Source organism: Euleptes europaea, chromosome 15 (genome assembly GCF_029931775.1).
Source record: "Euleptes europaea isolate rEulEur1 chromosome 15, rEulEur1.hap1, whole genome shotgun sequence".
NCBI classification, from domain to species: Eukaryota; Metazoa; Chordata; class Lepidosauria; order Squamata; family Sphaerodactylidae; genus Euleptes; species Euleptes europaea.
The window spans coordinates 19,385,689-19,397,692 of record NC_079326.1 but is presented as its reverse complement, the minus strand read 5'-3'; the positions used below and the strand labels follow the sequence as shown (position 1 = coordinate 19,397,692).

The 12,004-nt window shown below is 44.2% G+C and overlaps 1 protein-coding gene across 1 annotated transcript in view; it reads left to right on the top strand.

Moving 5' to 3' along the window:
* Nucleotides 1-2,495, top strand: part of DARS1 (aspartyl-tRNA synthetase 1) — a 67,196-nt gene extending 64,701 nt beyond the window's left edge. The window contains exons 15-16 of the mRNA XM_056861103.1: nucleotides 1,694-1,765; nucleotides 2,402-2,495. Coding sequence (XP_056717081.1) covers nucleotides 1,694-1,765; nucleotides 2,402-2,493 — 164 coding nt within the window. The 3' untranslated portion in view covers nucleotides 2,494-2,495. The remainder of the gene's footprint in view (nucleotides 1-1,693; nucleotides 1,766-2,401) is intronic.
* The last annotated feature ends 9,509 nt before the right edge of the window (nucleotides 2,496-12,004 follow it).

Below are 12,004 nucleotides of genomic sequence, written 5' to 3'. Positions count from 1 at the left end.
TGTTCACCTAATGTCTTCTTTAACAGGGCACTTTATCCAATATGGAATGTAACAGTGCTAGAACTTTGATAGACATAAATAGCCTTCCCCCATTTTGCAACTTCTGTGCTGCAGAAGGAAAAGAATTAGCAAGTTCTGATATTGATCCAATCCATGTGGTCCCCTGAGCCCAACTGAGTCTCATGCCAGGAGGGAGGAACACAGTTTAGATGTGGTCTTGGACTTCATGCCCTCGTTTGCACAACCCAGTTCTCAAAATACTCATTTAGTTTCAATAACTCGCTTACATCCTGCCTTTCATCCCAAGTAGAAACCCAAAGTGGCTTGCAACAAATAACATAAAATAAAGGATTAAAGACTGGGGTAGCAGGCCATTGCATGTGCCTCCCCATGTGCCTGATACAGTACATAGGTGTACACATGCATAAAGCATAAAACAGATTCATTCTTCATCCCTGAAAATTTAAAATGACTACATGAAGCCCTTCTTTGGATGCCTTCATCTTTGAGTACTAGGTCAAGGGCTATTTTGGTAGCAGTCTCATGGGTGGGTACTTCATCCCAAAGGAAAGCTACACTGTTGTGAGCCATTTAGTAAAAGCTATAACTATCTTGTTCGTTCCCTGGGGCTTTGTGCCTTAGGCCTGTGGGGAAATGCATCCTGTTTTGTGATGCTTTCCTTGATTGATTTTTGTTTTTAATGCTGAAGAATTGTTGCCTTCAATAGCTTCACTGGTTATGTTGCAAGTGAGTTTGATTTTGTTCGTTTGCTAAAATGGGGTATAAAGATAAAAATAATTGGGGTGGGGGCAGTCTGCACAAGGCTGTTTCTGAACTTGGATCCTGCAAAGTGACTTGTCTGCTGAGACTGAAGGGAGCCATCGCTTTGTTCAAACAGCTGCTTCTCTGTCCGGCAAGAGCCTTAACGGGCGTTCAGCCACCGAAGCAACTTGCCGCAAGTAAATTGTTTCAGAGAATTTTCTTCCAAGTCGTACGTTTCCATTTTGTGCAGCGCCTATGTATCAGTCTCACGTCGATTACAGTACAGCCTCATCCATCCTAATCATCGAGGGGCTATCAAAAGCTGTTCCGATAAATGGGTGTGATTGATAGGGTTACGTGGCCATATGGGTTTATGCGCAGGGGGGGCGCAGAAAGCGAATTTGGCTACATTCAGGCTTTTCCAGATGGTAATTTTTTTCGCTTGGTAAATGTGCAGCTGTTAGTCCCTGGAGGGAGATCAAAATGTATTTATTCCCCTTAGCTAGACTGTCATTCCACAGAAGAGGAAAAGAGCAAGGTTACCACCATCTAAGCAGTAGCCTGCTGTTCTTTTCGTTCTTCTGGGGGTTCTTTGAAGTAGTGAGCATTTCCCATGCCAACGCTGCAGCACACATCTCCAGTTAATTTTGAGAAAAGCCATTACAGGCTGTTCTTCCTACAAGGTATTGGCCTGCCAGTACCAAATGCTCAGCTTTGTGGGGAGGTGACCAGAAACAGCTTTAGCTTTGGGATTATTTGGATTCCTTCCTCTGTATAAGATTCTTTTTTTTTTTCATAACTATGCTTCTAGTGAGAGATTTATTTGTTTAGCCATAGGCCGTTACAAAATATCGTTACATATGTACAAAAAGCTTAAAATGCTTCTAGTGAGAATTAGACCAGTCGTAAAATAAAATTATTTCTTTTTCAGATTTAGAGAAAATTAAAGCCTACATCGATTCCTTCCGTTTTGGTGCGCCTCCCCATGCAGGTGGCGGAATAGGTAATGTAGCTGCTTTCTAAGATCTGTTCTAGCTCTAGTTTAACATCTGATAGAGAGGCAGCATTATGATGACTGCAGTATTTCGGAACATAGGTTTCACAGGGGGCGTGTGTGTGATCAAAGTTCTAAGCTACTTATCTTTGAAGACTTATAAAGAAAGCTGTTTTGGAAGCCCACTCATTAGCTTTCCACTTCTCATCAGTGGGATATAGAGTATTGAGAAAATGAGTCAATTTTCTTTTTGAAAATAATTTGTTACCTTTATTCAAAAGCCTATAAGTTTTATACTCAGTGTTGTTGCTGTTGTTTTTTGGGGTGATGCTACTCTAATCATGCAATCCTGAAGAGGGAGCCGAAGTGCCATAGGAGCCAATGTTCGTGCCACTTTGTGCCGTGAAGCTCAGTAAAGACAATGGTTGCCAGTCTTTTGGCAAGTGTGGTACAAATCATGAGCAGAGCACTGTGCGGCGCTTCTTCTTGAGACCATGTTCAGAATCCCAGGAGATCATAAATTTAGTGTTTAGGTTTAGTGCTGTGGTTGTTTAATGGTGTACCTTTCTGTTATTGAGTGTCTCTGTAGAAGTGTGCACACAACTCAGTCTTTTAGCTGACTGGATTGAAATTTAATTTTTACAGGATTGGAAAGAGTCACCATGCTGTATCTTGGCTTGCACAATGTCCGGCAAACCTCCATGTTCCCGCGTGATCCCAAACGCCTAACACCTTAAGGAGTCTTGAGTTTGCAACCTCGGTCCTTGCTCTCAACAACCTCATACCCAGCATAATGGAAAGATGTCTAATCGACTAAAGTGCCACAGTGACAAATGTTCAACTCACATATTACTAACATCTTAAAGTCAAGTATTTTAACTGACCTGGATTCTGTTGTAGACCATGTCATCTTTTTAATGAGAACATACTTGATGAAATTGAGAATAATATTATCATGTTGTGCTTTAGGAAGTTTCTGAACACTTGAATTTTAATAATATTCCTAGTTGTGTAATAAGGATGAGTTTTCTTTTTTTAACACATGATGACAAAACTATAGCTCTCACGCAAGAGACTTGGAAAGTAGCCAGTTGCACAAGGATTATTTTGAGAAGCAGACGAGAAATGATGGACTCAGTTTGAACGTACTAAACTGTAAACACAGGTTGCAATAAAGCTCCTACCTATAAGGTGTCCTTTTTATTCCCTGTGTTAGAATTTGTCTCATTCAGGAGCTAAGATGTGACAATTCACTAATCCCATAGTTCGTTGTGCTTGCAATATGTATGCGAAGAAACGGTCTTCCAACCCACCTGGGTGATTAAATTCCTCTGTCTTGGACCGGGGACCCTGGATAAATCCCCTTGTGGTATCTTGATCCAGGCTGGGTTTGGACTCTTATGCACACAGTAGAACACACCAATGAAAAGCAAAGGTTCAGGCTTAAATATGAGGCAAGCAAGGGGGTGCATTAAAATAACAAAGTCTAACTTGCTAGCATACACTTACATGCATGAAGGCAGGTGAATCGGGATAAGTTAAAGCATCAGGTGGGAGACACTTCAAGATGGTTTCAGACCCATTGCTGTTCCCGATGCTATCGAGGGTCAAGCATTGTTACTCTCCCTGCTTCAGATGGTTATAGACTCCTTTGTAGGAAACTGGACCACTGACCCTCGATAGCATCGGAACAGCAATGGGTCTGAAACCATTCTTGCAGCACCTCCCACCTGATGCTTTCACTTATCCCGATTCACCTGCCAATCAAGGACGGGATTCCAAAGGTGATTCTGGAAGATGACCGAGACTCCCCCACCAATCCCATCTGACCTAGCTGATGGCAGCTCAAGGCAGATCGCTTTGAAATGCAACGCTCTTCTTCATTGATATCGGAATCCCCCCCTCCTTCCCGTGTTACCCTTCACACTTAGGTAAAATCAGGATGTAGGATGTTGCTCTAAGTCAGGGGTGGGGAACGTCAGGCCCGGGGGCCATATAAGGCCCATGAAATCATTTTGTCTGGCCCTTCATGGGTCCTGGCAGATCTCTAGCTCAGAAGGATCTAAGACTGGCGATCTGCTCAAAAGTGAGTCGCTCTACATGGCAGAGAGCCGTCTCTGGTCGTGCCTCTTGGCTAAATAATTGACCAACTATAGCAGGCTAATTTTTAAGTTGATAATTTTGTATGGCCCACGAATGATGTTATAAATATCCACATGGCCCTTGGCAGAAAAAAGGTTCCCCACCCCTGCTCTAAGTTTATGACCTGACCAAATGCTGGCTTTTAACTGTAAGACTGGTTTACCCAAGGGTGACCATCTCTTGAGAATGTAACGGTAGTTTGAACACTGAAGGGGAGGTTCATGGCTACTAGTTAAAATGGATACTAGTCATGATGCATACCTATTTTCTCCAGGATCAGAGGAGCATGCCTATTATATTAGGTGCTGTGGAACACAGGCAGGATAATGCTGCTGCAGTTGTCTTGTGTGTGGCTTCCTAGAGGCACCTGGTTGGCCACTGTGTGAACAGACTGCTGGACTTGATGGGCCTTGGTCTGAACCAGCAGGGCCTTTCTTATGTTCTTATTAGTAACCCAAGGATAAGTAGCAATCCTCCATGGCACAGGTGGGATTCAAACCCAGATCCTTGTGTGACATTCTACCTGCTACACCACACTGGCTCTGGTAGCTTAAAGAAATTCTTAAGCCCCCTTACTTCTGTAAAGCGGGACATATTTTCTGTCCTCCCTACTCATGCTGCCTTCTTGCCAATGAGGACCCAAAGCAGTGTATACTGTTCTCCTGTCCTCCATTTCATCTTCACAACAACTATGTGGAGTAGAAAAACAAGAGTTGGTTTTTATATGCCGACTTTCTCTACCACTTAAGGAAGAATCAAACCGGCTTACAATCTCCTTCCCGTCCCCTCCCCACTAGACACCACCCTGTGAGGTAGGTGGGGCAGAGAGAGCTCTAAGAGCTGTGACTAGCCCAGCTGGCTTCATGTGGAGGAGTGGGGAATCAAACCCGGTTCTCCAGATCAGAGTCCACCGCTCTTAACCACTGCACTACACTCCTTCTTAGATGAGGCTAAGAGTATGTGAGGCTCTTCGGTGAGGCTAAGAGTGTGTAACTGGCCCAAGGTCCCAGTGAGGTTTCATGGCAGAACAGGATTTGAACCTGGGTCTCCCAGATCCTCTAGTCCAAAACTTTAACTTCTATACTGTGTGTGTGTTAAGTGCCATCAAGTCGCTTCCGACTCATGGCGCCCTCTATACTACACAGGCTTTAAAGGGTCAGGGCAGTTGCAACAGGATATTTTCTACTCTCCCTGGCTGTGCTGCCTGCCCTTCCTGATTTCTTGTGAGTAAAGATTTGCTTCCATTGCAAATAGCAGAGTAATGTTCTGGAGCTACAGTGTGCTAGGATGTTCTAATTCCCTTTTTGACATGGTGGAGAAATGGGGTTTACTTTGGAAGTTAATACTGTACAAAACCTTCAGCTTGAATTTTAAAGTTGTTCTGTCTATTGGCAGAGAACCCGGGGGCGGGGAGAAGTCAACTGCTCCCCAGCCTCTTCCGACCAAGCTTTAGAAATGATAAGACCAGTCCTGGCCAGAGACAAGTGTTCAGCTCGATCCATCAGCTGAAAAAACCCTAATATCTAGCAAGAGATTTGGAAGACTTAAGGTTCCAGAAAGTAAGCTCTTCAGGAAAACTGAAGACTTCACGAAACTCAAGACTTCAGGAAAAGCAGAGATAATAAAGCCCTTTGGCACAGAGGGGAGGGTCTCTTTTTTTGCTAATTCCATCCAGGCAGATGGAGCTCTTACCTGGACTCCTGCTGAAGGCAGCCAGTGCCACGTGGGGGACTGCAGGCCTAAACAAAGACGCCAAAGTACTGGGAACCTTTTAGAACCGCTGTAACCGCCAAATGAAGGAGCTTGCTTTGGAATAACATTACTTAGCTTAGGGCATATACAGACAGAAGAATTGCATGTTTGCACTTTTCTTTTGGATTCCTTGCTCAATCCATTGCAGTGTTCAGAGTATGTGCATGGGCATTTTCTTACCAAAACGTAAGGTAGCAAGATCAGGGTTTGGTGCCACTAGGTCCAATAAACCACACCAAGGGTGAAATGGTATAAAAGTTTATTTTGATCACAAATAGGCATCTGCCGAATTAGCAAAGAGCAGAAGCTCCGACTCCATGGCTGCCACTTTCTTATATACGTCGGGGCGCCTACCAACATACAACCTAATACGGATAACACTACATATGGAACATCTAATTGGTTATACTCAGCGTACAACCTTACACATGCGCACAAGCTGTTGCTATCCCATAATATGTTGTGTGTATGATGATTATCATATTAGTTCTCCTAATATGCTTGCTTTTTAACATGGTAATGAGACCTTTGGCAGAATTGCTTCATTTTCAAGCAGTTGATTGTGGTTTTGCTGAAAACTACATTTTCTCTCATCACTTCTTAGCATGTACTCCTGGCTCATCCTGTGTATTTTTCCACTTGAGCTCATTCCACACACTCTGCATTTTGGTTGATCCTAATACAAGTGGGGGGGGGTCCATTTTTTTTCTAAAAATCCCAGCATTCTTGTGGGCCACAATCTCTGCCAACTCTACATTGTCACCATTCTTATCTAGAATTGCAACTTGAAGACTAATTTCATAACTCTTGAGTCATTGAACACTGGGAGGCAATGTACTTTGTTAAAATCTGAATTCTGGATTTTGCACCATTATTTATTACCTGGCCTGCTTTTTAGATGTTCCCCAGCTCCTAGCATCTCATCTGAATTATGACAGCAGGAAGCACCAGTATATTTATGCTCAATTAATTTAAAAAGTTTGTATCCCACCTTTCTGCCTAATTAGGACAACTGCACCTTCATGATTTTTCGGGAGGCATCAGCAGTAAAAAAGATGTAGATGCAGTGGTCTGCGCAAATCGTAGAGCTTTGGAAATTTCAGTTTGAGCAAATGGTACTTTGTTGTTTTGTGATGAGCTTGTATAACAGATCATTTATTCCTCTGAAACAAAGGTGACAGTAGAAATTGAGAAGTCTCCATGTTAAGCTGTGTGAAACCTTCCAGTTGATGAAAAAGCACGGTAGGCAGCTTAGCTGACAGAATGGCTCAGAATACCAAACACCAGAATCTTCCCAGAAACACTGGTGTCGTTTTTTAAAAACATTCCTTGTGTCCGTCTCTGGTTGTACTTAAGCTGCTAAGTGGCTTATAAATAACAGCTGATCACTTCCGATTTATTACCAATAAATCCAGGATCCAAAAAGAGTTGTATGTTCAGCTAATCCAACTGGAATCAATCAAATTCAATTACCTTTTCCCTTACAGAGCTAGTAATGTCTCTGGAAGATATCCTTTATTGGATCCTACATCCTAATAAACAACAAAGTCACAGACTACTGATTCATGCTGAAAGGTTTTGGGGAAAGCATGTTGCAGAACAAATTAAACATAGATTTCCCTCTACTCTCACACTTTGCAATTCACCCCATGCCTTACACATGCATCCCACGGGTGTGGCAATGTCCTAGGTGTGTAGTTTGCAGCTGTAGTGGCATACTGCTGGACTTGATTTTTCCCAGATGTCAGTTATTCATGCTGGCTGCAATGAAGACTGACTAAGCCAGAGGTGTCAAACATAAGGCCCGTGGCCAGGATCCGCCCCCTTGAGCACTCTCATCCGGCCCGCGAGCCAGCTGAGGCAGGGATAAACAAATATCTTCTTCCCGAAGAACACTACCCAGGAATCTGAGTTTCTTAGCCCCTTTTCCCCCTTTGTGGACAGCTGCCACCGCTATGCTCCATCTGGCCGCTAGATGTTGCTGCTGGTTCCTCACTCGATCTCTGGGGCCAGGCGCCACTGTTGTTGTGCTGCCTCTTGGCTGGCTCTCAAGCGCCTGCCTTATAGGGTCGCCAGTCCCTCTTCCCCACCGGCGGGAGGTTTTTGGGGCAGAGCCTGAGGAGGGCAGAGTTTGGGGAGGGGAGGGACTTCAATGCCATAGAGTCCAATTGCCAAAGCGGCTATTTTCTCCGGGGAAACTGATCTCTATCAGCTGGAGATCAGTTGTAATAGCTGGAGAGCTCCAGTTAGTAATCTGTAACAGCTGCTGTCCTGGATTCAGGATCACAAGACTGAAATAAAACCCACCTTTTTTTCATTCTGATAGCTCCTAAGTGATAAGGGTGCCTGTCTTTTGATCAAATGGGTAGCTGTTAAACAAGAGTGGCATGAGAGTGCATGAAGGCTCTTCACACAGGACAGCAGAGCCCAGCTTTGTTCCAGTGAAGCAAACCGGGCTGCTGGGGAATTTCCTATTACCCTGATTTAGTTATATGTGTGTGTAAAGTGCCGTCAAGTCGCAGCCGACTTATGGCGACCCCTTTTTGGGGTTTTCATGGCAAGAGACTAACAGAGGTGGCTTGCCAGTGCCTTCCTCTGCACAACAACCCTGGTATTCCTTGGAGGTCTCCCATCCAAATACTAACCAGGACTGACCCTGCTTAGCTTCTGAGATCTGACGAGATCAGGCTTGCCTGGGCCATCCAGGTCAGGGCGATTTAGTTATGGCTGCTCCAAAATAAAATCTAATGTGCCTAGGTCCATTTCAGTCAGTGTTCCGGATGAAATCCAGGAATTAACTGTTCTGCCCTAGTTCATTGGGAGACTGGAGATAGAAAACAGATCTTTCTTTTAACCTGAACCAAGCAGTGCATGGGAGAAACGCACTGACTGGGTACTCCACACCTGGGCAGAACTGAGATTTTGGTCAGGTGTCTGGAAGCAGGGAATTGTAGGTTATGAGCTGGTGTACTTGAACCAACAAGAAAGGAGGTTTAAATAGATCCAGTGTGGTGGTTATTGTCAGATTAGGATTGGGAAGACATGGGTTTGAATGCCCACGCTGCCATGGGAGTTTACTGGGTAACCTTGGTCAGTCACAGATTCTCAGTGTCAGCACTGTGGTTGTGAGGATAAAATGGAAGAGAGAATGATGTGAGCTGCTTTGAAGAAGAAGAGTTGATTTTTATCTCCCGTTTTTCTCTACCTTAAGGAGTCTCAAAGTGGTTTACAACTGCCGTCCTTTCCTCTCCCCACAACCTCACCTTGTGAGGTAGGTGGGGCTGAGAGAACCGTGACTAGCCCAAGCTCACCCAGCAGGTTTCATGTGGAGGAGTGGGGAATCTGATAATTGGGCACACTTTCCCACCATGAAATCTCTGCCTAGTGATCATATATCCACAGAGAAGTACTGGGGTGGGTGGGGAAGAGAGAATTCTGAACTCTTGTAGCCTTGTTTGCATTTTAAGTAAAAAATAATATCATTAATTGACTTTGCTTGTGTCTTCTGTAAAGTTCTATCTCCGATACCTGGCATTACATTTTATGGTATTTATTTATTTATTTGATTTGGTACACATGGCCCGGCCCGACCAAGTGACATTTAGGTCATATCTAGCCCTCCTATCAAATGAGTTCTACACCCCGGGGCTAGGCCATTGATTCTTAAACTCTCTCCCTGGTGTATTTTCACTAGGCTCTTGCAAGATAAACTGCAAATTATTCTCTCCAAGGGGATGCCGCCAGAAATGAAAGCCCCATAACAAGTTCTCCTTTCTCACTTCAATTGTTAGCCTTACAATATGCTATTCTATTCTATCTGTGCCTCCATACCCCCCAGTGCCTGTTCCTTATGGCTATAGATAAGTTCATGAATGTTCTCTATAATGATAGTCATCTGCATGGGAAGCCATCCTTATAGCTTTGTGGCTGTGTAGGGAGGGATCTTGCCACGTGGACATCCTCTTGAAAAATGAATGACATCCTCTTGAAACATGAATGTACACAGTGCTCCTTGTCTGAGACAAGGATCTAAACAAGGAAAGAATATTGAGGAGATGGGGGTTTACTTGACACTGTCATTACATTCAGAAGAGAGAATTCAGTTTTGTTGGGAGATTTGTATGCATATGTTAAGGGCGGGCGGGGGAAAGTAACTACAGTCAGTAGAATAACTCCAAACCCAAAATTCTCAAGCCATATCATAAGAAAAAGATAAAAATGGAACAAAGAGTTGAGAGTTGGGTTGCAGAGTGGAAAGCAGTTGAAAGGATACCAGGACGTTTGTACAGGCAACATTTCCTTCCTGTAGTATGCTGGTCATACTTTCAGGAGCATAATAAAAATATCAAATTGTCTGTAGCACTCTTATTTTAGTTTTTTTTTTTTAAGTTCTGTCATGTAGATTGAAATTACCAGTACTAACTGCATATTGCAGAGCCTAAAGAAGGGTGGGGAACGTCAGGCCCGGGGGCCATTTAAGGCCCGCAAAATCATTTGGTCTGGCCCTTTGTGGGTCCTGGCAGATCTCTAGCTCAGAAGGGTCTAAGACTGTTGATCCGCCCCCTCCCACGGACAGGAATAGCCTCTATTCAAGGCGGATGTGAGTTTGTTTTGCCGAGAAAAGGAACCTTTTTTCCCCCTTGCAGAAGAGTCGTTAGCTATGGAACTGCTAGGACTGCCCAAGAAACTGTATTAACACTTTCCCACCCAGGCCATGGAGAAACGTATTCCCTCTGTACTACAAGAGGGCTGGGGGCAGAAGTGCTGACAATGGAGGTGTTAAAGGGGGCAGGGCCAGAATGCATGTGGAGGGGGGAGTTCTTAGCCAGTGTGTCCTCATTTCATCCCTGCAGGAAGTAGCAGGAGCCTGCTGTAGAATCCAGCCCCGACCATGCGGAGAAGGAGCAACTCTGGCGTGCAGATGGACAGCTACGCCCAGCTGGTGCAACAGACCATCCTGTGCCACCAAGTGGGCGAGTGCGCCACTAGTTGGATGCCTGCCTGCTTGCCTGTGCCGGGGGGGTGTCATCTGGGGCAGCTGCCTGCTTGGGGCTTGGTCGGCTAATTTTTAAGTTGATCATTTTGTTTGGCCCACGAATGATGTTATAAATATCCAAACGGTCCTTGGCAGGGAAAAAGTTCCTCACCCCTGGCCTAAAGCCTGCTCTATAATATGCTTTATTAAAAGGAATCTAAAGACTTGTGAAGACAAACTCCACATTAATCTTACCCTTACAATTTGACAGGTAGAAAAAATAGATGTTCAAGACTTTCACAGTAATTTAAATTACTAGCTCAGCTAGTATTCTCCAGATGCCATCATAACTACAAGCCTTCCTGGCACCAAGCTCCGCTTAACTAAGAGGGGTTAGAGGATCTACCTGCAAAGATGAGATAGTGCGTCGTTCACCAGGCATATTTGGACAATAGTTCTTTAATACTAAGTATCAATTCAATACACAAGAATAGACTGTGGGGAAAAAATGACAACTGGAACTGTTAATGGGTAGGCAGAACTCGAAATAACAGCACCATAACAGTTAATCTAAACACAGGAACAGCCTCACTTCCATGCCGCACAAACCCCAAGAATAAAAACAACACACGCACTCCTTCATAGAAACAATCAGATATACGTAGGCGGTTTACACAACAATAAAGCTAAGTCAGTAAATTCCTAAGAACATAAGAAAGGCCCTGCTGGATCAGACCAAGGCCCATCAAGTCCAGCAGCTTGTTCACAGTGGCCAGCCAGGTGCCTCTAGGAAGCCACCAAGCAAGACGACTGCAGCAGCATTATCCAGCCTGTGTTCCACAGCACCAAATATAACAGGCATGCTCCTCTGATCCTGGAGAGAATAGGGCCATTTATGCATGGGAGGTTTTGCCTTGGATTTGCCACTCTTTGGATGCACATTTTCCCCATTCCTATTCTCAAAACTCAACAATAAGCTCCCATGCAAAGTGTTGAGATTTTGGATGGGGAAAATGTGCATCTAGAGAGCGGCAAATCCAAGGCAAAACCTCCCATGCATAAACGGCCTAGGTATGCATCATGACTAGTATCCATTTTTCCTAGAAGCCATTCCTAAAAGACTTCTCAGATTTAACTACCATTCCTCTATCTCAATTTATCAATGCATTTACCTGGGCTGAATAAAGACCTTGCATTCATGGCTCATTACCAATGCTGATTTCTCCACACCCATCTCTCCCCTGGACATCACAGACTCTTCTGCATACCACACCTAATCCCATCACGCCTGCTATTCACATCTACATACTGTTCACATTTACATACTAATGCTTGTCTGAATTCACTTTCCTCTACTTAAAGACAGACGGATTCACATT